The following is a 26061-nucleotide window of genomic DNA, read 5'->3' as shown; positions in this document are numbered from 1 at the left end:
TAAAAATATCAATTTAATTTTTTGTCAGATAAATAGCAATTTAAAAACAACTTTGAAAAGTAAAAGTTAAAAAAATTAAAAAAAAAAAAAAGGAAGTCAAATTTCACACTAACAAACACTCCCTCTAAACAACCATGTAACCCACTGCTAAAAAAAACAGTGGACCGTTCCTTATGGGTTGAGCGTACAATCAAACTCTTTTTTTTTTTTTTTTAATTATCGTGGGTGTCCGGACCAGCTTGCGCGCACCTCGACTAATTCCACGGGCCCTGAAATTAACGACCATGTAAGCCTCCAGTGGCCATCATATGAGCAGCCATAGGGTTTGAACCTGAGACCTAAGAGGGAACAAACCTCTTAGTCCCAAGCTCTTACCACTACGCCACCATCAAACTCTATTTGACCGCGTTGATGTGAAGCGGAACCAAACTCGAGGTTCAGCGTTTCGCGTCAGATTTAAGCCAAGTATAGATCCCCTACTACACACACCACCTACGCCATCGATCTTACCGTCCAACACACAGGTCGGCAACCACCAACGTCCCAGATCTTCCCACTCTTTACATCTTTGGTCTCTCACGCTCCTTAAACCTCCTCTTTATAAACCCCTTCATCCCTCACAAGCCCTCAAAAATTCAAATCCCAAGCAGTAGAAGCTCTCTCTACCAATTCGAAATTGAATTTAAATCTTAAAATCAAATGGTATGCAATATCTTCTTCATGTATTGATTTCTTCCTTTTAATCTGTTTGCTGTAATAATCTCAAGACTTAATCTTTATTTTCCTTTAGATGATTTTTGGTTGTTTTCTGTTTGTTTTTGTTTATTAATGTAGGCTTTGCCGAATCAGCAAACTGTTGATTATCCAAGCTTCAAGCTTGTTATTGTTGGTGATGGTGGCACAGGTATGTGCATCTGTTTTGGTTAAATCTGTCGTTTTTTTATGATTTTAATATTTTTGAAATTTTTTTTATCTGGGTTCTGTGTTTTCTGTTTATTTTTAGTGTTGCTTGGGTTTGGGTTTTGATATTTTTTATATAAAAAAAAAAATGGGTTTTGTTTTTCAGCTACTGGGTATTCTTTTAAATGCATAGAAGATAAGATTTATCTGTATAAGAAGATTTGGGGTTTGGATTTTTGGCATTTGGGTATTTGAAAAATATAGGAAAAACCATGTTTATTTTGGCAGAGTTTTGGATTTGGGGTGTTAATTTTATTTTTATTTTTTAATTAAAATCAGTGTTATTGATTTTTGGCTTCTGGGTGTTTGCACATTGCAGGGAAAACAACATTTGTGAAAAGGCATCTTACTGGCGAGTTCGAGAAGAAATATGAGCGTAAGTCTCGTATTTTTTTAATTAGTTGGTTTTGTGGTGTGGAAGTTATTGATTTGTTTGTGTATTTTTGGTGAATGCAGCAACTATTGGTGTGGAAGTTCATCCTTTGGATTTCTTCACCAACTGTGGAAAAATTAGATTCTATTGCTGGGATACCGCTGGTCAAGAGAAGTTTGGTGGTCTCAGAGATGGATATTAGTAAGTATTTGTGGCTGCTGTTTGATTTAAGGATGATTCTTTATATGATTTTTATGTTGTTTTAGATCATGCCTTGCATTCGTAATTTTCTTGGGTTAGTTATAGACTTATCAGCACTTTAATGGTTTGATTATAGAACTTATGGTAAGTGTTTTACCAACAGAATATTATTGTCTGTTCTCAAATAATTAGAACCTGGTGTTTTGTACTTAATTTTATTAGGAGATTTATTGCATGAGTATATCCAAGCAATTGGGGGTGTCATTTCAATTACTGGGGTGGGATGTGTTTTAGCCGGTCTAAGTTGGCCTTTGTATGATGTTTGATCTTCTAATGTTATCTGTACAAAACAATTTGAAATGGTTTAGTGAATGACAATTTTTTGTTTCTTATGCAGCATCCATGGACAGTGTGCGATCATCATGTTTGATGTTACTGCTCGTTTGACATATAAGAATGTCCCTACATGGCATCGGGATCTTTGCCGGTGTGTGTAATCCCTTGTTATGACATATTTGGCTTACTCATTTGTCTTTGAGACTGATTGAATGTTTTCAGGGTTTGTGAGAACATTCCTATTGTTCTTTGTGGAAACAAGGTTGATGTGAAGAACAGGCAGGTGAAGGCAAAGCAGGTCACTTTCCACCGTAAGAAGAACTTGCAGTACTATGAAATTTCAGCAAAGAGCAATTACAACTTTGAGAAGCCCTTCCTGTACCTTGCCAGAAAGCTTGCTGGGTAAAAGGATCACTGTTATTTCAATTCAAATGCCTGATTTCTCCTGACCATATCTATCAGAATAAAATACCTATCTGAATTGGTTTTATGACTGCAGGGATCCCAATTTGCATTTTGTCGAGTCTCCTGCCCTGGCTCCTCCGGAAGTTACAATTGATCTTGCAGCACAGGCACAGTAAGTATTGTGGTCTTTAAGAATTAGCTCTCCCTCTCCTGTCGATTCCTCTTTCTGGTGACTGGCATATGAAAGAAACTCAGATTATTTCAGAGCCTTTTTTTTGTCCGTTGTCTCCTATATATGGGTGTAAATGTTTGCGATTTTTTTTATAAAAAAAAAGGTTTCTGAAAGTAGTTATCTTTAACCATCCCGCTGCTGTTAATTTTGACAGGCACGAGGCTGAGCTTGCAGCTGCAGTTAGTCAACCTCTTCCAGATGATGATGATGATGTATTCGATTAAAGTGTTGATGGAGGTCGTGGGTTTTGTGGCTGCTGGTGGATTGAGAGGCTTTAATAGTATATGGCCTTGGGGATGTGGATTTATGTCCTTTGACATGAACGTGTGTAAACTGAATGGTTCTAGGTTTATTATTGACCTGTTTGTTTTCCGTTGTCTGTTTCATCATTTTGAGGGTATTGCCATGATTTGGTTCTTCTTCCCTCGCATACCTACAGTTTTGTGTCAATTTCTGTAGGATTTTATTAGTGTTGGTTTATATCTTAATCGACCAGTGTTGTGTTGATCCCATTTATGGCATTTTCAATTATTTGCATGCGAGGGTGATTGTTTCATGGTTTCCTAGATTCATCTGATTATCGGCTAGACATGCTGTTAAAGTAATCCAGATGCTCCGTTGAATAATTTAGGGCAAGAAGATTATCCTGCAATGAATGTTCCCAGACGCTCCTCCGTGAAATAAAATCCTTGTAACTGCCGCCGATTGTTGTTCCATGGCATACACTGCCGGTAGGTCACTGGAACAGCTCAACGTCGTTCTTGCAAGCTGTCGCTATTTCAGCATGCAATCTCATTTCAACCAAATATAGAAACCAATGTCTAGGATCTCAACGATTCAAAGAAGTCTCAGAGTCAAATACCGAGAATTCATTAGACCTCCTCTGCATGAACAAGATGATTTGCATGTTTAAAGACTTGACAGCTGATCAATCACTCCCATCCTTGCAAGTAAATTCGTATTTCTTACACAAAATTACGAGCAGCCAACTGACGACTCCTCTCTAAGACTGACAATACCACATCTATAAAACATAAACTGCCCAAAGCACACCAGAAGGAATCCATGTTTTGAACAAAATTTATGTATTAAATCAAATTGGCTAGTTAATGAGATTGTAAGCAGCAAAAGAACATGTGTTTGTGCACAAAAAGAAAAGGCAGGATAAATTTAGCATAGTAAAAAAAAAAAAGTAGTGAAAAAATATTTAGGGATAGAGCACGCTTAGCATCTCCAACATGCAAGACACATTCATTATCCGTGATTCACGAGTTGTAAATGTCAAATGTCAATTGCAATACTCGAGTCGTAAATATTATCTATGACTCGACTAAGAGACATCCTGGAACAATTTTTTCTGTCATTAACTTCCTGCCAAAAAAATATAATTTGTACAATTCAAATAATCAGTTTTTCAGCATCAAAACACAATTCGTATAAAAAGCACATAACATCTTCAATCATAAATAATAAATTAAACTGGCGATTAACAAAACATAACATTTTATTAAAATTAAACTAATTATATATCTATTCATAATTATTATGTAATTATTTTTAATAATCATCACAACTCGTGGAAGAGTCGAAAGCATCGCCCCAACTCATTCAACTAGAGGACAGGTCTATAACATCCGTGCATGTGTGAGGAGAACTAATATCACCTCAGCTTATGGACGGACATAGAATGCTTGTGGATGGACCTGGAATACTCGTGGACGTCCTAACATCCCCAATATTCCTACAGTAAATAATTTCATCTTCTGTTAATGTCACTTCAAGACACTCAATCTCCCCAACCTCTTGAAGTCCACCATGATATAAATTGAGTGTAGTGTTGGCCACAATACATCTCATCTCATTGATGCCTTTATGAATAGTCATTGTTGTTTTCCAAGCCTCTTGTGCCAAGTAGTGAATCTATATACATACATTAAAAACTAATTAAAAGTCACCATTCATAATAACATTAACAATATTTAATAAATGTTGTATGTAAAATAATATTGCATACTAATTGATTTTGTCTTGGATATCGAGACGTATAATGCATCGGATTGCATGGACGCCTTAGAAAACATGACCAGGTAGGTGTAATAAAACGACGCGTAATGAATAGATATCATCTCATGTAGGTATCCACATTAATCGTCAGATGTCATTTCTAAAAAACACGATCTCTCTTAGTATCTCAAAGATGTAGGTAAGAAGCATAAATCACCAATCAATTCCCCTCACGTTTACCTTAAAGATTAATACCATGCAAATTGTCACCGATATCAACATAATCTAGTATATGCTGAGATAATTCAAATTGTCGCATTACTCATTATGGACAATACATCTTAACAATATCGAAGCAGTATAACACGACTTGTGCTAACCAAAGGTAAGATCTCCCACGACAAATAGACAAAACTGAAAGTATCAAGTCTTTTGTATATGATATTCATATAACCTATCAAAACATATGAAAGACTTCTATTACATAACAAACCGAAACTAAATAATCTACGTTTAAATAACAAAAAATACAATACATATGTAACTCATATTTGATATGGTTGTTATGCATCCAACTTATCCCAGTAAAACTTATGAATATGAGTGATATTTACCATGAAATGCCTAACCTTACATCATTTGTCATGACATGACACAAATGTATTACATTTTCTTCATTTAATTTATATAAATAACATGTTGATTAGAATTAATTTTATTTTATTATTAATTAAAAACAATGGAAAGTAGCCTTTAAGTGATAGTGTCAAACATATTATTACCTTAACTCTCTCAACATTTGATATGAACATGCTCCCATAACTAAGGCTATATTAATCAACATTGACAATTTTAAATTTTAGTATTTAAAATGTTCTTAATTCTAACAATTAAAAAATTTAAAATAATTATATCTAAATAAATAGTAAATATCTAACAATTTTTTTTAGACATGTTTACATAGTTGCCAGTAAAGATATACAAGCATAGCCCCGAATTGTAATTAGAAATGACCCATAAATCCTCAAATAGTGTTAAAATGAACAATGATACTGCATTGCCAACAATACTCATGGAAATAAAATCTCCAAACTTATGTAATATGCATACCCAAGCATACATAACGAATTGGTCTATGCATACCCATGCAAGTGTGATTCTCTAAGAGTTACTTAGAACCTGGATCAACTCCGTACTAAAAGTGTTTCCTCGTCTAGGTCTACTATTCAAGTAGAGGTCTAGCATATTAATCTCATTAATACTCGCAAACTCAAACATTGAATTCACACTTTCATCACTATAAATTGATACATCGATATAACGAGCTTGACTAACCCTGGTTTGCAACATCCTCCAAATAATTTGAACTTTTATTTCAAACATATTCTAGCCAAGTCAATCATATAACATTCTAGATAACTCTTTAAGAGACATATTTAATGTAGCAGTTAAGAACTCATGGCTTTCTTCATTATAAGTGATATCATTATCAGTATTGACAATGATACCACAATTTAAGCATAATATTCTTAAATTACAAGATATTTTGTCAAACAACATAATAAAACACAAATCTAATTTATTAATATCCTAGGGTTAATTAAAATGCATAATTTATCAATAAAACCATAACAATAACATAATCAGCTAAAACCTAAATTCATCAAATTAATCGGTAAGCACCTGCATTCATCAAATTTCACTACCATAATAAAATTACCAACCCAATTCATGTATTTCATAACCAATTATCTTATTTTATATTTAATTTGGTATAATTCATAATTTAACTTAAATCAACACTAACTCTAACAAAATAATTTTATTAATTCACAATCAACAACAACAACCCAAAATCATTAATTATTTTATAAAATAATCTAATTATCAACACTCAAATTATATCTAATTAATCTAATTACAAAAAAAACCTAAAATTTTGAAAAACATTCCTAATTCAAAACTCTAGCATTGTCTAAAATCAAATTAACACACATTAGCATATAGGTGGTAATTGTGTTCGGTGATGGCTATTTTGGCCGGAAATAAATTGATTCGTGGTGGAGAGAGGGGGGGCAACAATTTTGAGCTAGAAAGAGAAAGAGATAAGTGGTCTCGTGATGTTTTGAGTGTGTTTCACAATGGGAAAAAAGAGAAAGGTCATTGACGGCAAGGATAGGGGAGGGTGAGTGGCCATTGAGAAAGAGGAGGAAAATATGGAGAGAAAATAAAAGAGATGGGTTGGGTATTACTATTGAGCATGTTTGGCTCAGCATTTGCAGGAGTGTTTTTACTTAACAGTTGCAACATATCATTTGGTTACAAAACGAGCTGCAATTTTCATGCATGACCCCACCAGTATCTGCGTTCAAAACTCAGTTTTGTAATTGCATGCTTTTCTCTTCCTATTTATTGCAACTATATATAAACACAGTATAAAATCATTTTCCTTTTCCCTCCTTAACTAGTGCTTCGGGTATGGGTGGATTTTGTCCAGATGAGAAAACCATGACGGCTATTATTACTTGGGCATGCAGCTACTGGAGGCTTCAAGGGAGACAACTGGGCTGGCCTACTAAAACCATTTTTCTTCTGTTCAACCACGAGGGTTGTTCTTAACAATTTTCTTGTTTATTGAAACTATGCAACACTTGAAGATGATGATGACGGTGATGAAGGGCTAGCCTACTAAAATCATTTTCTTCTCTTTTGTTTTCCCTTTGTTCTTCCCCTAGCCTTGTCTACTCATCTGTGGAAAGTGAATTAATTCACTCTGCACAAAAAAATAAACAGTAAAAAAAATATTTTTTTTATTTTTAATTGTATTTTATTTGAAAAACTAGTGTTTAATATTTTTCAATAACACTATATAAATTAGAAAGAGATCACATGATGGCATAGCATTTGCAAAATTTAATCGTAATTCCAATTTTGTTTCTAATGATATTTTACCTGATTTTGTTGCACGCTAAAAAATCCATGGAAACTGTAATCCTTGTCCGATGAATTTCGTACTTGATGGAATTATAGATAGTTTAATGAAACAATAAAAAAATATTTTATATAAAGTATTATTTATTTCATGATATAATATCAATAGTTAAATCTACAATATTTAAATTAAAACACAATCAATATTAATATATATCATTTTTAGTTATTTTATAACCTCAATTTAAAAAATATTTTTAACCAAACACATTAAATTATTTTTTGTTCAACCTCAATTTCAACCACAGTTTTAACCAAATATATATTTTTCCAAATCAACCTTAACTAAAAGTATTTTTTATAAAAACAACTTTTTTCAAACCACAACCATTAAAGCTACCACGATACCAAACACACTAAAGTCAAAGTCAAAGATGTCATTTGCTGCTCCCCAAATATTTTGTTCAATGTGTTACTTACCATTTTATTTTTTTCAAATGCTAAAAACCCAAAAAACTCACGATTCAACCTTAAAGTTCGAAAGGACCTTCTCGTGGCAGCCATGTCAGAGTTCTGATCTTACTTCATCCAGTACTCTGCACATGATCCCAGCACACCTGAAATGGACTACAGCATCAGAGATGAGATAACAATGATGTCAGTATCTGGCCATTAATGGGCAAATTGAAAAGAACAGGATGCAAACATTGCCTCCAGCTCAATGAACCAGAAAAATGATGGTGAACCACAGGTCCCCTGCATCATCTTTAGACCTCTGGAAGCAAAATTTGCATGCCTCCTACTTTGGCCCTGAAAAATGCAGGGATTCATCAATAACAACCTCGAAACTCCGTGGAAAGAAAGATGCGAAGCAATAGGCATGACTTCCATTGGCAAGAAGAATAGTTAATATTGATGTAGGTTGCACACTCCTTAACAACCAAATCTTCCAATTTTCATTCAAGACGACAGTTAATCATCCTGTCATGCATAATGAATGAACAGGCTAACTTTCCTCATGCCAAACACCAGAAGCGCAGTTTTTCACAGATCAGATGCCAAAAAGAGCAAGAACCTTAGAGGAGCATAAAACAAAATAACAGGTCTGGAAATATTATACTATAATAAGAATCCAAATTACAAATTTTCACTAGCTAAATCACCTAGATTGAAGAATTAAAATAAAGCTACAGAATGTAACAATCTCATCTTGCTTCTTACATCGTTGCGAGGCATGAAACCAAGAAAAACTTGTTGCTAAAAGAGGAAAACACCTAAACAAGGATAAAGGACAGAAAACATTAACAAATACGAATGCTTGTTTCAGCAGAAATTAAGTTCCTTAGCTCCATCAAATGTTCATCATTTGAAATGTTAAGTGAGATGCGAAGATTTGTCAACAATGCTTCTTGTTCCCAACTTAAGGGCCCAGAAGCATAGAATGCCCCTAGAGTGCAACGATAAGCATGCAACTCTAACCTACGGACCCTTGCTGTTACATCCTCTTCTAGGGGAAAGGAACAATTTTCTTCCCCATCTCCATGACCATAAAAAGATTCGGCATCACTACTAAGGGTATCTGCATCAGGACTGTTCCCAGCTACAACATGATTAAACAGTCTGTTTGGACTATCATTAGCAACACTACAACTACCAATGGAACATGCATCACTATCAGAATCATTAGGTTCCAAGCTTCTTCCACAAGAATCGACAACATAATTTGGTGTTCCCCTCTGCATTTCATAAGATCCAATTGTTTGATTGTTAGAGGAAGCATGCATGTATATTTCACCCAGACACTCACGTGGGTAAGCAACAGCATCTACCTTTCTAAGGAATGAGGATGGGTACCGAGATATCACTCGCTGGCCCTCACTCTGTTTCTCTATTGCTCTCATTTTGTCAACTTTTCCATTATGCGCTTCAAAATCAGATGACCAAAATGGGGATGCTCTCTTGGATGTTCTAGCTGACATAGCACAAGACTCCTGGAAGCCAGTGTTGTTCTTATTAGCTAAACAAGCTTCTCTTGCTTGCACTTTCCTCTTCTTACTGGCTTGCTGCCTTGGAGACCTCATCTTCTGATAACAACTCCAAACTGATGATTTATTTGACTTCTCATTCTCAAAACTGCCAGAACCCTGGAAACAGTAGCCAACATATAATTATTAGTCAACACATGGAGCACACGGGAAGCACATATTCATGACTGGCTAGACAAATCAAACAACCAGAAGAGGGCAACTATGCTAACAAGGGTAGCGAACCACATAGACAGTTGAAGACAGCATGCACAAATATGGAACCAAAAACTATTATGCAAAAAAGGCAGCTAGAAAAGAACCCAATATTATCTTACCTTTCCAATTACAACCCATTTTCCATCTAGCCATAATTGGCGCATCCTGATGTTAACTTTGTCGACTTGAAGTTTTGTTGAAGGCCCAATTAGCCTAACCAGATAATAATTTCCCCTAATGACCTTCAAAACTGCTGCTGTTTTCCAACAAAGATCATCGAACACCTCCACCAGATCACCAACAGTCCAACCATCTGAAACATCAGCAGGCGGAGGGCAAGGCCTAATGGCCTTTCTTGACACGCTCTCCACGTTATCCTCATTACTCAAGCCCTGTGAACCATCATACTTAACCTGATAAGTCTGTCCATTCCCCGAGATAATCTCACCACACCACCATGCACCCGAGGACAAGTCCGTTTTGCTCAACACCTCCACTCTACTTCCTTTCTTGAACTTCATGATATAATGGAATTCACCAATGCCTGCAACAATAAGGAAATTAATTTTTCATAATCAGAAACCACTTAAACAACATCAAACATAAGGAAAACTTCAATATCTCCGTGCATAGAAAAAAATGAATCTGAGCGGGAAGTAAAATTCTACAAGCCTGAAAACAGAAACAAATAATATATATCAACAAAGTATTAACTGCATTAATATAAAGCAAAGCACCATCACTTAGTGAGATGTAATTAATAATAGTCATCACAATTAATCCCCAGGATGAGTTGGTTAAAAAATTGATCTTTCTTGAAACAAACTCTACAATCTTGCTAAAAACACAAACTTTAGAAACAAAAAGCAATAATAAGACAGACCCATCAAGAAAAACCCCTAGAAAATAGAAATTTCTTTGTTTAATCACTTTCCAAGAAATTAAACACGACATGACAAAATATACAAAAATAAATAAAAATAAAATCCAAATTAATCAAAATCAAATAAGAAAAATTCAAATTAACATAACTAAACTCACAATTCTACCACAAAATCATAGAATACCACAAATGGAGAAAAGGAAAAATAAAAATGACAATATTTTAATTTAATAATAACATAAATTTATTTAACCATTTATAAATTAACAAAAAAAATTAAAAAAAAAAAACAGAAATTTAAGAACAAAAAAAAAATTCAAATTCACTGACCTTGCGTTGATAACCCGTGAAAATTTTGATAACAGAGAGAGAATTAGATTTGTTGGGGGATTTTGATTTTCAAGACCTTTATTTATTTATTTGTCATTTTTTTAAAAAAAAAAAAGGAGTTTTATATTTCCTTTTTATTTTATTGTGGGTAGTGAAGGGTTGATTGGGTGTTAGGGAAGGTTTTTGTCCCTTTTAATTACTTTGGATTTAAGTATAATGAATCTCTTCTCCACTTCTCTACCGGAACAAAATTTAAGAAATGGGGCCCAATGGACTGGGCTCAATCTAAGAAATCCAAATTTGTGTTGGAAAAGGTTTTTTTTTTCTTTTTCCCATAAACAAAAACGTGGTTGGTGGTTATAAATTTAAATGTAACACTCAATGTTATTAAATCCTGCTATGTCCATGCTATGATCTAAAATTTAGGTTATAAATTAGGTAAGTTAATACAGATTAATCTATTTTAATATTTTTTTAAAAAAAAATCTAATTTTGATAAGACTTAGAAGAGTATAAATTAACTTATCAAGATGATTGGGTCAAATTATAATAATTTCATGTCGATCGAGTTATATTACATATGATTTCAAGTTGATTTTTTAAAAAATTAGATTCAGGACAAGGATTGAGTTAATAAAATTCTTAATTAATATGTTAGATGATATATATACATCATAAGCTAATCTCATGGCTTAACCTCACCAAGTTGGAGGGAAAGATATAGCTAGTTACAATCCAAGTTGTTATTGGTACTATTTTCATTGATGCTATACAGGAGAGATGGCAATGGATAGATTCTCTATGATATTTAATATATAAGAAATTTCGATATTTATACTTTATTTATCAGATTTTAAATATTCATACGAATATTAGGTTCTACTACATAGGTTAGTTGGTTAAATCACTCGGGGTCATAGGAAACAACCTAAGATCGAAGCCTTCTCACATCTGGGATGAGAGGATTTGGAAGAGTTACCTTTATTGTGTAGGTAAGGTCCTCCTCGGCTTCCTGATGTCCAAAAACAACAAGAAGAAAAGGTTTGAGTGGTCTTTAGTGACCGAGAGATCACAATCAATATGATCAGTGCAGGATAAAGTGGAATACCATGTAGCATACACTCGGTGAGGTGTGGGCTTGATGAGAGCATGTGGGGTTCAATGTTGAAGTTCCCTGCAGCTTTGGAGCCTAGCAATACAACGAAAGTAGAGGCTCTCTACTTCTTACAAATTTGTAATGTTTGAGTTACTAGCAATCTTGGCGCCTAGCAAATATGACTGGATGAAAGCATGTGTGGACATTGGTGCCTTGCAACAGGGCCAAGCTGTACTCTGTTCTCCAAGCTGTACTGTTAACCTGATAAGGCCATCTCTCGTAAAGTCCTTGTGACCCTTTACTCTCAGGCAAGCACGGGCCCTTGCACACCTCGAGAGGGAGAGAAAACATCTTGTTCAGCCGCTTTGATGCCTTACAGATTGTAAGCAAGCAGTCACTACTCACCAGCTACGTCGAGATTCGGGAGGTTTCCCTCCCTCGCAAGAGATCTCGAATTTGTACGTCTTCCTTGTAACCTCAAAAAACTCCCATACTCATCACTTACCCACAGAACTATTAGCAGTGGAAAGCCCTATATTTGGCATCTTTATATACCCAAGACAGCACACAGAACAACAGAGGGGCATTGATTTGTTAGTCAGCTACTGGAACAAAAATTTGCGAGAACATCAAACTACTTAAACCCGAGTGTCAAGTGAATCGAAATAAAATAACGTATCAGATGTTAAGCTTTCACCGGTGACACAAGCTCGTTTGCTTACAAAGATTTCACAAGGAAATGTTGCAATTAATATTATCTATTATTTAACACATTTACATCAATAAAAAGGGATCTAAAACAGAGTGGTAACTGATGCCCACAAAAGCTCTTGAAAAGATCAATGAAAGAACCAGCTGCAAAAACTTGTTAGCAACAGTCAGAGTAAGGGATCCTGGAGGGAACCAGAAAGAAATGGAAAATTGGATCGTATCTCAGTTAAGGTCCAGCCCAAATTAGATGGGGGTCGCTTCACGGATACTTTACTTTGAAGGACCTCTATATGGTACAAAACTCTGAAGGAAACAGGATGGGATTCAAGCACTTGAAGCTCCGGAAAAGAGATTTCCATCTTTGACTTTTCCATTTACAAGAATATCATAAGTAGTATCATCAGGAACAAGACCTTTGTCGAGCATCTCATTATGCAGTCTAAAAGCCTCTTGTAGATTGCCCTCTTTAAAGTGTCCGGTAATCAGCGTATTATATATGAAGACAGTGGGGGCCATACATTTCCTATCCATATCTTCCAAAATTTTCTGTGCGTTCTCTAGCTGTCCTTTATTACAAAGACCGTGTATCAGAACACTATAAGTTATTAAATCAGGCATGATGCCCTTAGCAAGCATCTCTGCATAAAGTTCTGAAGCAAAGAGTAATTTACCCTCTTTTAGCAATCCAGAAATCAGCGTAGTGTAAATTTGTAAATCACAAGGAATCCCCTCATTTATCATTCTCTTGTGCAAATGCAGCGCTGCTTCCATATTCTGGAGCTTCCTGAAGCCACTTATCATGGAACTGTAGACTACTTTATTTGGAGATAACCCAACTTCTTGGAGTTCAGATAAAAGCTGGCTTGCATTTACCATGTCTCCTTTTCTGCAAAATCCATCAATCAGAGCACAATATACGGTAACATCCAGCTCAATACCCTTGTTTTTCATCTCATCCATCACCTTCAAGGCAAGATCCATATTATTGCTCTTGCAAAACCCATTAATCAAGTTAGTGTAAGTGAAGACGTTTGGAGATACTCCAATTTTGCACATCTCTGTATAAACAGCCAAGGCGGAGTTGACAGAGCCCTCCTTTACAAATCCATCTATAATACAGTTGTATGTCATGCAGGTGGGAATGAAACCCTCCTGAACCAACTTCTTCAACCTATCCTGTGACTCAGACGTGCGACCAGCTTTGCACAGACCGTTGATTATAATATTGCAAGTGAAATCTGATGGGGCAATATTTTCACCTCGCATTCGATCATACAAGCCAAAGGCATATTCAGTGTCACCTTTTTTGAAATAGCCATCCATCAAAACAGAATATGTAATCAGATTAGGTTTTAAACCCTTTTCAAGCATCTCCACAAACACACCATTTGCTGAATCCATGTCGCCTTGTTGGCAGTGGCCAAGTATCATGTTGTTGTAAGAAACTACAGAGGGTCGGACACCTTTTCTCACCATCTTTTCCCAAATACTGCAAGCTTCACTCATCTTACCCTCCTTGCATAACCATGATAAAAGAGAATTATAAGTGAAGACATTAGCAATACCACATGCAACTGCCTCATCAAACAGCTTGGATGCCTCTTCAGGTGACCGTGCCTTCAAGTATCCCCGAATCAAGGAATTCACATTGAAGACAGTAGGGGAGATATCCATGTCTTTCATTTGGTTGTAAATCTCATAAGCCTTATCCATATTCCCATTCTTACAGCACCATTCAATGATAACTGCATATGTAACATTGTTTGGACAAATTCCATTCTCATTCATTTTATCGAACAATTCTAGAGCACTATCCAAGTCACCTTGCTTGCAATAACCCTTCATCAAAGTCGTTGCCACCACCACATTCATTGGCTTCCCACAACTCAACATCTCCCCCTTAACTTTCACTGCTTCCAACATTTTTCCTTGCTTCATACAAACCCCAATAACCCGAGTAAATATGACCTCATGCGGCACCCACCCCTTATCTCTCATCTCCCTCAACAACCCAAGTGCTGCAACAGAATCAGGTTTCTTGCAAACAGCCTCAATAACAATACTATAGGCCCTGGCATCAAGCTCTACTCCTTTATTTTTTGCCTCTCTAAACCACCCCTCTGCCTCCTCTAATTTTCCTTCTCTCATGGATGCACGAATCATCACACTAATTGTGGCACAGTCACCTTTAACCCCTTTCGAAGCCATCTTATTATACACATCCCGCGCCTCACGAATCATATTATTCTTAACTAATTCACTCAAAAATATATTCATGACAGTAAGACAAGGAACTATATCTTTCTCAATCAATGAATTAAAACAGTCAACAGCATCGTTAATCCTCTTAGTTTTAACATAACTATTCAACAGGTAATTAAAAACCCGAGAATCAGATTCAAAATCCAACCTTCTTGAACTCTCAATTAGCCTAGCAACAACAACACTAGGCACGGGTCCCCAATCATCCGAAGCGAATCGATTAAGCAGATTCCTAGCCTTTCCACAAGTCTCTGTAGACTTAGTCAAAATGTGAAGCAAAACACATAATGCATCAACGCTTTTGATAAGCCCTCTCTTTTGACTAGCCCAAGTGAAGTAACTAAGAGCTGATTGCGGATCATTTTGGTGGTTTAGAAGGGTGTCTATGTATTGGGTTTGTGTCAAAAATGAATCTTGCGAGGTTGGTGCGGATTTTCCTGGGAAATTGGTGTTTGGATGGGGATTCTGAGAAAGTGGGGTTTCTGAGACGGGGATATTGGGGAGTTCAGGTTGTGAAGAGAGGGATTTTGGGCTTTTGATTGAGCGGAGAGTGAGGTGAGGGATTGATGAAGAAATTGGTGATCTCATTTTTGCTTTGGTTTTTGGAATTGCAGAAACAGAAGAGAAGAACCCTACCCTAACAACGTTAACAGTTAAACCTCACTCCTGTTTCGACTTTTCAGTGGAGTGAAGAGAAGTGAGGTAATCATTTGCTGGGCTTCCAGTACCTACAGGCCTTGCTAATTAGCACCACTTTTCAATGGAGAGGGCCCTGAAATACTCCTGCTAACTTAGTCATGAAACCCAATCCGCCCGATAGATTAACCCGGGAATGAATACCGGTTCAAGTTAAAAAAAATATGAGTGATTTAAATTAATCTAGTTAAAAAAATAGGTTGACCAGTGATTTAAAACCTGTTTAGCAACGTTGTGTTAGCTGTGTTGTGTTTGACAGAGATTTAATTGATTTGTGTTTTTGTATTATTTTGATGTTTTAATATTAAAAAAAATTAAAAAAATAAAAAAAATTAATACATTTCTTAAAAAAAATTAAAAATAATTATTATCACAATATCATCATGTTGTTGGATGTGGTGTGGTTGTCTGGACAGTGATTTTTGGTGGTATCGAGTGATTTTTAAATATGTCAAGCCATATGTTTCATAAAAATCCAAAATAAAAATGACAATTATTTAGTCATGACAATTTTAAATTTAAACACCAAAAATAATTTCAATTGTATGATAATTTTATAATTTTAACATTACAAGGGATCTCTTGATTATTAATTATAATATAATGACATTTTAATTTGATTTTTATTGTTGGCTTTTTTTTGTGATCGAGAATTTAAAATGTTTTCAACCTATAAACTATGGAATTTAAACTCTAATTTTTAAAAGAATAAAGGTAAAATAAAATAAAAAACAACTAAACTATAAGATAATCAAGATAATTTTGTATTAAAAACAATGGACAGAACGAGGTGATTTGATCCTTTCTTAAATAAATAAATAAAAAAAAAAAACAATCCTCCATAACTCGGACCTGCTCCAAATCAATCTTCGGAACAAATTTTATAGCTGTGCAAGCATTGTCCATGCTCATACATGAATTCAATAAGGCTTTCTAATTCAATAAGGCTTTAGTATAGTTCTCATGCTTTCTAATTCATATGAAAATTATTTAAGGTAACATTAGGTATATGGGATCAGACAAGACATAACAATTCCATCTTATGTTAATGTGAATATAAGACATGACAGAAATTAAGTTTAGTTCAATTCTATCATGATCTATGTGTTCATCCTCTCACATTCAAGTGATTTTTTTTTTTGTATTTGGTACATAAGATTAGAAGGCAGAATAATTTCATTCAGTGTCATGACAAAATTTCATTATTATTCAATCATATTCCTAGGGTGAGTTTGGAGTTGTGATAGAAATTGTTTTTCATTTGAAAATTCATCAAAATAATATTTATTTATTTATTAAAATTTATTTTTAATATTAATATATCAAAATAATATATAAAAAAACACAATAAAATATTAATTTAAAATTCAAAAAACAAAAAAAAATTCAAAAACACGGCCTTTTCATGAAGTCTCCTTTCTATGAGATTGTCTTGTTGTGTATAATTTGGAATGATTTTTTTTTACTTAGCATCTACACCATAACAATAACCATCTCGCAATTCTACAGGTATTATTCAATGCTCCTGATGCTGTGATTCTTATTCAATCCATGAAGATTCAAAGGTAGCTGTCTTAATATTTGCAAAGATGTAAAGGGTATAGTCGTTATCAATCACAGGTGAATTTGAGCTTGGATCACTGTTTTATGCAGCTCCAGCGTCTGTCCTGAATTCTTTACACCTAGAGAAAATAGAGAGTTTGCCTGACCGCTAAAGTGATGCTTTCCTAACAATAGATGCAAACTAGCCCTAAAAACACGAGAAGCCTTGTCAACCCAGTTAACAGCATTCATGTCATATCAAACAACGAAACATGCCACATTAAGCTCAACAAAACAATGCTAACCTGGACCAGAATCAATCACTTTGAGGCCAGCAGATAAAAGCACCAAGGATCCTCATCGAATCTATTCAATGGCTAAACCAGTCTGGAGACCTTGTTTAGTTGTAAAACAAGCTCCATGTCCAGCAACAATGGCATCCCCAGTCCAGTCAACCCTGTCAAATAACGTAGAGCCAACTCAAAGCAAACTAGCAAGCCAATTCAAAGTTGCAATTCTTTTTCTTTTCTTGTTTTTAATTTCTAAACCACTAGTCTCACAAATAAGAGGCAGGTTAATCATACAACCACTCTTAAAAACTGGGAAAGAAGAGGTGAATGCTAGGCAAAGCCATAAACCCACACGCTACTTGAAGCAAATAACCAGGCAATCTCAGACTTTAGGCACTAAGGTACATACAATGTGATCTAATTAATAGATTAGTAGCAATAACTTGGAAGGGGAGGACACTTCGTCGCCTGCAGAGATCATACATATATTTCTATATATTGAAAGAGCTCCTTCCATGCTTCTTCTCCTTGCATAAAAATTGATACAACACTCAGCACTAAGCAGCCTGTTTCAGCTCCAGATTCATGGTCAGTAAGAGGAGGGGAAAAAATTAGATATGCTTGGAGTGCCCCTTGAATTCCATCTCCACCAGAATGCTTAATTTCAGTATTGAAAACTCAAGACATCCACATTCATAAATAAGCTCTTTAACTCATTACCCCCGTGCTGACCAAAAATGTGGGAACAAAACTTAGGACCCCTTGCAAGGAAAATTAGGAGTGGTACAGAAATTGAAAGAGAAAGCCAAGAATCGGTAGATAGGACTCTTGGATTGAAAAATCATGATTGTTGAGAAAATAGATAGCGGAGCAAGGGCGCAACCACTGCTACGCTTAAACTGTTTCCCAATAATGCATAACTGCAACAAAAAAGAAGAAGCTAAGTTAGATGCATTACATAGTTCCATAGTTATGTTCTCTACAAAAGGTGTAAATTGATTCAACAGTCTAGCACGGTATTTGTATTAAATAAATACATTAACTGCCAAGGCAGACCCCTGCACCTGTTCTAAACAAGGCCAAACAGACACTTAATTCCAAGAGGAAAGAGACAAAATATGAAATGAAAAAGATGATGTCTCAAACATGAGAATTGGAAAAATGGATTCAAAATCGCAAGTGGCCTTGCAATTCAGCAAGAAACCTATATCAGCCTACAAGCTTGTCCTTTGTTATTCTGACTGCAAAATATTTTGCAGACAGCCTTTAGTTGATAACAGTTCATTGGCTCGGACAAATATTTTAAAATATATAAAAAAAAGTTAAGAGCATGAAAATATTTTAGCTGTCTTATTAAACCTGGTTTAATAGGTCAATTTTAAAATCTCACAACCGAACTTTTTGTCTAACTCGAGTTTCAAACTAAATTGCGCGGGAGTTGGCCCAAATTAAATTGATTGATTTCATGAATCAAAATGCAATCTTGATAATTGATAAAAACATGACTAAATTTTTAACAAAACTTCAAGATCACCCATTAGCAAAAAAGGATGGGGGACTCAAATTGAATTTTTTACCAAAATTTTCAATCCGCCACCTATGTTACCCGCTTTTTTCACTTCAGTCCCTTTTCTTTCAATCCAACCATCTCTTAAAATGAAGTTCAGTACCAAAATTGAATTTTGTAAAATTCAAGAGACCGATGACCCATTAGGAAAAAAAGATGGGGGACTCAAATGAATTTTTTACCGAAATTTTCAATCCGCCAACTTTGTTACCTGCTTTTTTCACTTCAGTCCCTTTTTTTTCAATCCAACCATCTCTTACAAAAAAACATGCATTTAGGCTCTAATTTGGTCTCAAAGAGCTTAATTGTGCAAAAAAATATTCTAAGACCAAATTGAAAATTTTCAAAAATTGCACTATTGTAATCTACACAGTAAAATGTAAATGGGTGAATAGTGTTTGTGTGAACAGTAAAAATGCCTCACATTTTAGCATTATGTATAATATCATCTTGAGTTTTTGACTGCTCTATACTCAAAAGAATGCAAGTAATCTTGTGTTTTTTAATCAAAAGAATGCATTCAGGTTTTGTTCTAAATAAACGAAACCTGAATGCATGATCTGCTTCAGTTGCATGTTGTAACATTTCAAAAATAGATGCAGACAAAATAAAACATACCATTGTCTAAGGCTTATTGCCTCTGGGAACTGAAAATCATCAGGGAACGAATGCAAATTTGCGACCTAATAACAAAGATGATGAAAATAGTTAAAACAAATAAAAAGTTCAACAAAAATAGATACAAGCAAAATCTACTCACCTCCCTAGGGGTAAAATATCTAAGCCCTTGCTTCTTCAATGAAGATTCTTTTCCCTTGATGTTTGGCTGGATATCCATTTGTAAATGTCATGTGAAAAAGGAAAGGACATGGTATTAAACACAATTTAAAATATTAGGAATATTGTAAAAGGATTTCCACGGCACTTAATATAACCATACATTGAACTATTATGAATTATCAAATTGAAAAATAGGCAACTAACTGGTTTTGTCAAACAAATTTGGCCGGGTCCACATGACCAGCAAAAGTGATGTTATATAACTCAATAGATACCGAGTTATTGTGTTTGGCACTAAATCCACATGAGAGGACCTTGCAGCAGATCCAATCTAATATGTTGAATGGAGTGCTTAGGATGATTGAAAGCAATTGAGCATGAGTTCTTGAAAAAAAAGCACAACTGGAATTAACAACTAATAGCTCAACCAAAAAAAGGGGGCAGGGCCATATATCTGAAAGTGTGAAATGAAATCGTACCTGGATAGTAGCCAAGAGGGATCCAGTGCCTTTCACGTATCTATAATAACTCTTAGTAAAACAACAGCATCGCTTTGAATCCGGATAGACAATGTCTAAACTCTTTTAGGAATACTTTCAGATAACGAAGAGGATAGATGGGGTAAATTTGAAGTGCAGAAAATACAAAGAAGCAAAAATAACAAGGATACCCATTGCACTTTCCCACCTCTCAATCAAGCTTAATGGAACAATATACTGGGACATTGTATTAAGATTTCTTTCATCGATGTTCTCCAAAGCTCCAGAACAATCCGCTGAAACATCAGTTCCAGTTCCTCCAGTTACTCGGTTGCTGGAGCTCTTGAACTCAAGAAACCTCTCAACTGGCTCACAAGAATGGATCAAAGTATCCCAGTTCACTGGTGGTTGGTCCCATCCATCTGTTACATTATTTTCATTATGCTCGAACAATGGACTGGGAGACCAAAGCAATTTGTTATTGCAGACTTCGTGTTGAAATGATAAAGGCTTTCTTTTTGCCTGTGCAGTTAATGAATACAAGTGGCAGTTATGGATATTATTAGTACAAATGGACTTCCTCTAAGAACTTAATTTGTAAAAATAGTACAGGAGGCATTCAAATATGACATATTTCAACCATATTTATTTCTCACCACTTCAGTCGATTTTGCTATAAAAAGCCACAAAGCTCAGATAGGACTGTTTATTTACATGATGAAAATGAATATCATACTTTGCATTACCAAACATATTATAAGGATGCTAGATGGTAAAACAGATACAAAATTTTACATGAAAACCTAGCACGGGCATTTCAGGATTCAATACGTTTTTTCCGTTTATGATCTTATGCAAATATTGATTTTCAAGATCTCAAGCAAGTTGTCGTCCTAGATTCAATCTCAACTTCTAGTTCAAGAATAGCAGTCGTTTATTACATTCTTTAACATGTATCATGGGACAACAGAAAAATGATTTATTGAAGCAGGAATCTATAAAGATCCAAGTAAAATAACAGCTTGTATGCTTCCATGGGTATGATTTACCATTTATGATCTATCTTATGCAAATTTTGGTTTTCAAGATCTCAAAAAAGCTGTCCTAGATTCAATCTTAGACCCAACTTAAGTTCATGAATTCCAATCATTCGTATGTGTCCGAGATCACATTCTTGAACTTGCATGGTGGGAAGACAGCATAGTGATATACTGAAGCAGAAATATATAAAAATCCAAGTAAAATAATAGTTTGTATGTGTCCATGAGTAGCGATAGAGAGGAGCTTACCAAGCAAAAATAACGTGGCCTGGAATAAGGCACACCAAACTGCAGTGGGCTCAATATAAACTCTTGTGTAATATATTCAGAACTTGCTAATATCTCTATCATTTTTGCACGTGTATCTGAAGTCTGCAATGAAAAGGCAAACGACACAAAGAATAAGTGAAAGTTTTACAATGTGAACCACCTGCTAAGTCAAACTAGTCAGGAACAAACCTCAAATCCAACAACATTTTCCACAAACAACATATTTGGAGGTTGCTTAGTATGAGGAATAAGTTCAAGAATCTTGAGAAAAGAAAACGCTCGAGCATCACCGGATTGCTTTTGAAGACCTAATCAATATGTTAACCTAATTCATTTCCTCCAATCCACAAAACAATCCATGGAAAGAAAACACGTGCGTGCGAGCACACAAACAAGTGGTAGTTCTGACCTTGTCGAGTGTAGGGTTGACAAGGTGGTGAAAGAAGCCACGTGTGTGCCCCATAGTTGTCAAGATCAGCAGCCGTCAGAGTCTCAATATTACCCTAAAGTTCCCAAGATATATAAGAAGACAAAATGTCAAAGGAGAACTTTACAAAATTCTAGGTTCAAAACACAAAGACTATATCGTTAAAACTCACTGCAGCTTAAATGCCAATTGCCAAACAACCACGCACACACACAAACAGTAAACCAATCTCCAAGACTCCAACTTTGGGGAACTCAAAGCCCATATTGAAACAATAGGAAATGGACAGAAACCCTTTTTAGAGCTTCTCATGTGATAAAGCATCACAGCAACTCAGAATAACAAGATCAAGATTCTTGTTTCAGGAGCTTAATGCCCATATAGCAATTATTAGCAAAATGGGCAAATGATAAAATCCATTTTTAGAGCTTCTCGATCAAAAAATCACCACAAGAACTCAAATTTACAAGAACTAAGATGCCAACGCATTCAGAATTCAACAGCACTACAGAATAAAGAACACAAAGCTCAAACCTGACAAGGACGGTGGCCAAAATTGTATTCATAAACATCATTAGCTTTGTCATTTATGTCAAAAGCTTCCACTACTTCTGCATTGACACCAGCCTTTAAAAGTGAATATCTCTAACAAAACACAAAAAAAAAAAAACATGACTTAGTGATGCAAGCATGTGTAAGTAGATAAGAGGGCGGGTGTTGACGGCGTTGGGTTAATTACCATGCCACCAATACCACTGTAGAATTCCAGGACTCGCCATGGCTCTTCTTCTTTTTTGGGTAGAAGACCCTTCTTCTCCTCCATTGATTCTTTCTTTCTTTCTATGCTTCAAGTTGACGTTTTGAGTTAGAAATCCAGATTGGGTTTTGGGGTTTTAAGGAGGCTGAAAAGTGCATTTTGCTAGAGTTTCAAGACACGCCGTTTTGGACAAGTCCACTAGCATAATGCCACTTTTTTTTTCCTTGTTTTTCTTTTCTTTGTTGATGTTTGAACCGGAGCTCTTAAAACCACCAGCCCGCGGAGCAGCGAGTGGGTTAATATGAAACAATTAAAATATTATTGTTTTGATATTTAAAAATAAATAAATAAATGTATTATATATATATATATATATTAAATTAGTATTTAACCAGTTCACACTAATTCATCTTATCACTTTATTTAGTTTGACTAGGTTAGTTTTCATTGTAATGTTTTCAATTTCAATTCAATCCATATCTCAAATCAACCCGCAAGAGGGGATCAAGTTTAATAGCAGCCCAATTAAATCATATATATATATATATATATATATATATAGAGAGAGAGAGAGAGAGAGATTAATAGCTCAATTGGTAACACAAAAGAAGCTTAAATATAATCTGTATACAGATAAATGAACCTAGTCCAACTAAACTAGGTATGGAGAGTCCATCTCCACAATTAAATCGTTTTTATTTAGAATTCAAGCTAACAATTATGATTTAAAGTATTTTTTAATTAAAAATATATTAAAATAATATTTTTTATTTTTAAAAAATTATTTTTAATACCGAAATATTAAAATAAAAAAAAATTTAAAAAAAATCATTTTTTTTAAAACACGATTCTAACCACATTACTAAACACAGTTTCCTGTTTGTTTTTGTATTTTAAAAACGCTTTTGAAAAAATTTAAAAAAATATTTTTTTTCTTCAAATTAATATTTCTTTTGTGTTTTTAGATCATTTTGATTCGTTGATATCAAAAATAATTTATCAAAAAATAAAAAAATATTATTTTAATATATTTCCTAGCAAAAAAACTTTTAAAAAAAATAACTATAACCACGCTTTCAAACCCATATTAAATTATAAGCAGCCAGTATCGTTTCTTTGTTAAACCTTTGTATTGGTGTAGGTCAAGGCATGATTACTGGTTTAGTACACATCACTCCAGTTACTGTTAAGTTTCGTATAATAAATTTGCAATATTAAATATTTTTTTTTTTTAGTTTAACGCGGGTGTTCGAGTCAGTTTGCACACACCTTGACTAATCCCACGGGCCCTGAAATTAACGACCATATAAGTCTCCAATAGTCATCATATAAGTAACCACAAGGCTCGAACCTAAAACCAACAATATCGAGTATTTGTCTGGTAACATGGTGGTGGAGAGCTTTTTTAAAAATATTTTTTAATTAAAAATATATTAAAATAATTTATTTTAATTTATTTTTAACATTAAACATTGAAGCCATAAAAAAACCTTAAAAATCATCAACACAAATCAAAAGGCAAAAACTTTCATGGTACTTAAATGTGTTTGAAGTCCCATGTCTAATGCACGTGTATCTGCAAACACCACGATATATATTGCGATAGATGGTGGCATTCATCTTTCTTTCATGATATTTTTTTTTGTTATTAACTCTGTTGAGGGGTAATTTGATATTTCATTGGATATCAAAACGATGAAAAATTAAAAAATACAATAAACACAATTAAAATACTCTTAAAAGTAAATTTTTCATAGGTGGTCTCAACATGGTTTTTTCACCTTTTCACAATGATTTTTTATTATTATCATATCAACGTAAAGGCAATTTGTTATTTAATCATGCATATAAAAAAGTTGAGGTGTATGTGTCGCACTCTCCAATGCGTGAGAGACACCTCCCAACATAAAAAATACCTCTCTACCATGTCTTTAAAAGTGTCATAGTGTTCTCTTCATGGTGACGTGGCTCATATTAAAGATGGTGGTTTGATTTATAGCCGGCGAGTGTTTTTGGGTTCTTCTTTTTCTTATTTTTCCTTGAGAATTACAACTTTATCCTTTTTGTTGTTCGTGTTTCAACTCTAGTTCTTATTCTTTTAATTTCTAATTTTTTGTTCTTAATCTTTTTTGTATGAATTTTATTTGTTTTTAATTTTATTATTCAATCCCAATTTACCATGTATTATTTTTTACAATTTGATTGTTGTTATTTTAATTATTTTTTGAGTTTGTTGAATTGATTTTTCTTTTAAATGTCACATTTCAATAAGAAAAATCTTTTATTTTTTATTTCAATTTTGATCACTGTTGTTTTAATTGTTTTCTTGTCATCATGTTCAATTTTTTTTTTCAATCTCGCCCTTCAATAAGAAAATAAGATTTATTTTGTATTTAAATTATGATCTTCATTGTTTTAATTGTCATTTTTTTTGGATTATTTTGTGTAATTGATATTTTTTCAGGTCAATTCTTTGAAAATTAATTGGTCAAGAATTGGTTTTCATATTTTTTTTAGACAGGATGCTTTTAATCTAGTATCCCGGGTCATGTGCTTGAAAAGCCAATACATGTTGATATTGTTTTTTTTTTTTTTTCTTTTTAGCTTTATGTTTTAATAAATTGAAAATTGAACTATATCATTTGTTCTATTTTACAAAAATACTTGTTCCAGGATATCATCATCAATTTATTTTTAAAATCTATTTATTATTATTATCTATTTTTTTATCACCTAATTAAAAAAAATCAATTGTTTTGACCCATTTCAGGCATAACTCGAGTCGTATATGTTTTTTCTTTTTAAAAACATGTTTGCCCTAATTTGAATATTATTTTTAATGCAAAAAAAATTAAATAAATAGAACCAGGGTGTAGCGCGGGTACATGCAGCTAATTAAATTTCCAAGGGCTTAATTAAAAAAAAAAAGAAGATTTGTGAACCAATCCTGATAACGCACACAATGAGCATCCCCCCATTTACATTTTAACCTGTTCTCTACTCCTCTCAAATGAAGTCTTGTCAAGCTAAGATGCTGGGCTCTGACAATGAGACACAGAGAAAGTTGCTGATACACACAAGTTGCTGATACTGATGAAGGGCCCGTTCAAAAAATTAGATATTTTTTTAATTTAAAATTAATTTTTTTAGTATTTTTTTATATACATTAATATCAAAAATATTTTTTTAAAATAAAAAAAATATTATCTAAATATATTTTTTTAAAAAAATACTTTAAATCATAAT

The 26061-nt window shown here is 34.2% G+C and overlaps 4 protein-coding genes across 7 annotated transcripts; 1 reads left to right on the top strand and 3 right to left on the bottom strand.

Annotated features, from left to right (window-relative positions):
* Positions 1 to 459: 459 nt before the first annotated feature.
* Positions 460 to 3019, top strand: LOC133690159 (GTP-binding nuclear protein Ran-3-like). The gene is made up of 8 exons (XM_062110374.1): positions 460 to 702; positions 835 to 904; positions 1280 to 1336; positions 1417 to 1534; positions 1932 to 2021; positions 2093 to 2272; positions 2370 to 2447; positions 2662 to 3019. The coding sequence occupies exons 1-8, from the start codon at positions 700 to 702 to the stop codon at positions 2729 to 2731; spliced, it is 666 nt and encodes a 221-aa protein (XP_061966358.1). The 5' UTR covers positions 460 to 699; the 3' UTR covers positions 2732 to 3019.
* Positions 3020 to 8531: 5512 nt separating this feature from the next.
* LOC133688189 (uncharacterized) lies at positions 8532 to 11122 on the bottom strand. Of its 2 annotated transcripts, XM_062107590.1 has the most exons (4): positions 10899 to 11122; positions 9805 to 10229; positions 9272 to 9586; positions 8532 to 9178 (listed from the first exon to the last, which is right to left on the bottom strand). In XM_062107590.1, the coding sequence occupies exons 2-4, from the start codon at positions 10204 to 10206 to the stop codon at positions 8744 to 8746; spliced, it is 1152 nt and encodes a 383-aa protein (XP_061963574.1). In that variant the 5' UTR covers positions 10207 to 10229; positions 10899 to 11122; the 3' UTR covers positions 8532 to 8743. The 2 variants fall into 2 exon arrangements, with proteins under 2 accessions (XP_061963574.1, XP_061963573.1); XM_062107589.1 differs by having other exon boundaries at positions 8532 to 9586; positions 10899 to 11121.
* Positions 11123 to 12629: 1507 nt separating this feature from the next.
* LOC133688202 (pentatricopeptide repeat-containing protein At3g54980, mitochondrial-like) lies at positions 12630 to 15698 on the bottom strand. 2 transcript variants are annotated; one of them, XM_062107611.1, is made up of 2 exons: positions 13377 to 15698; positions 12630 to 13271 (listed from the first exon to the last, which is right to left on the bottom strand). In XM_062107611.1, the coding sequence occupies exons 1-2, from the start codon at positions 15553 to 15555 to the stop codon at positions 13030 to 13032; spliced, it is 2421 nt and encodes an 806-aa protein (XP_061963595.1). In that variant the 5' UTR covers positions 15556 to 15698; the 3' UTR covers positions 12630 to 13029. The 2 variants fall into 2 exon arrangements, with proteins under 2 accessions (XP_061963595.1, XP_061963594.1); XM_062107610.1 differs by having other exon boundaries at positions 12630 to 15695.
* Positions 15699 to 17707: 2009 nt separating this feature from the next.
* Positions 17708 to 23039, bottom strand: LOC133688599 (tRNA (cytosine(38)-C(5))-methyltransferase 2). Of its 2 annotated transcripts, none has more exons than XM_062108133.1 (10): positions 22798 to 23039; positions 22593 to 22703; positions 22041 to 22134; positions 21821 to 21939; positions 21611 to 21733; positions 20513 to 20843; positions 20322 to 20416; positions 19823 to 19888; positions 19681 to 19745; positions 17708 to 18415 (listed from the first exon to the last, which is right to left on the bottom strand). In XM_062108133.1, the coding sequence occupies exons 1-10, from the start codon at positions 22879 to 22881 to the stop codon at positions 18337 to 18339; spliced, it is 1167 nt and encodes a 388-aa protein (XP_061964117.1). In that variant the 5' UTR covers positions 22882 to 23039; the 3' UTR covers positions 17708 to 18336. The 2 variants fall into 2 exon arrangements, with proteins under 2 accessions (XP_061964117.1, XP_061964118.1); XM_062108134.1 differs by having other exon boundaries at positions 22593 to 22669.
* Between the last annotated feature and the right edge of the window lie 3022 nt (positions 23040 to 26061).

Source organism: Populus nigra, chromosome 3, assembly GCF_951802175.1.
Source record: "Populus nigra chromosome 3, ddPopNigr1.1, whole genome shotgun sequence".
Classification (NCBI taxonomy): Eukaryota; Viridiplantae; Streptophyta; class Magnoliopsida; order Malpighiales; family Salicaceae; genus Populus; species Populus nigra.
This window is presented reverse-complemented; position numbering and strand designations above follow the sequence as displayed.

Bases quoted from the DNA above. Each gene is read 5' to 3' on its own strand.
- LOC133688189 (XM_062107589.1), bottom strand. From the start codon at position 10,206: ATGAAGTTCAAGAAAGGAAGTAGAGTGGAGGTGTTGAGCAAAACGGAC. The intron at 9,587-9,804 runs GTAAGATAATAT...TACTGTTTCCAG, and splicing joins AATGGGTTGTAATTGGAAAG to GGTTCTGGCAGTTTTGAGAA.
- LOC133690159 (XM_062110374.1), top strand. The intron at 1,337-1,416 runs GTAAGTCTCGTA...TGGTGAATGCAG, and splicing joins GTTCGAGAAGAAATATGAGC to CAACTATTGGTGTGGAAGTT. The intron at 2,273-2,369 runs GTAAAAGGATCA...TTATGACTGCAG, and splicing joins CTTGCCAGAAAGCTTGCTGG to GGATCCCAATTTGCATTTTG.
- LOC133688599 (XM_062108133.1), bottom strand. From the start codon at position 22,881: ATGGAGGAGAAGAAGGGTCTTCTACCCAAAAAAGAAGAAGAGCCATGG. The intron at 22,704-22,797 runs GTAATTAACCCA...GTGTTTTGTTAG, and splicing joins ACAGTGGTATTGGTGGCATG to AGATATTCACTTTTAAAGGC. The intron at 18,416-19,680 runs GTATGTTTTATT...TTTTTGTTGCAG, and splicing joins GCAATAAGCCTTAGACAATG to TTATGCATTATTGGGAAACA.
- LOC133688202 (XM_062107610.1), bottom strand. From the start codon at position 15,555: ATGAGATCACCAATTTCTTCATCAATCCCTCACCTCACTCTCCGCTCA.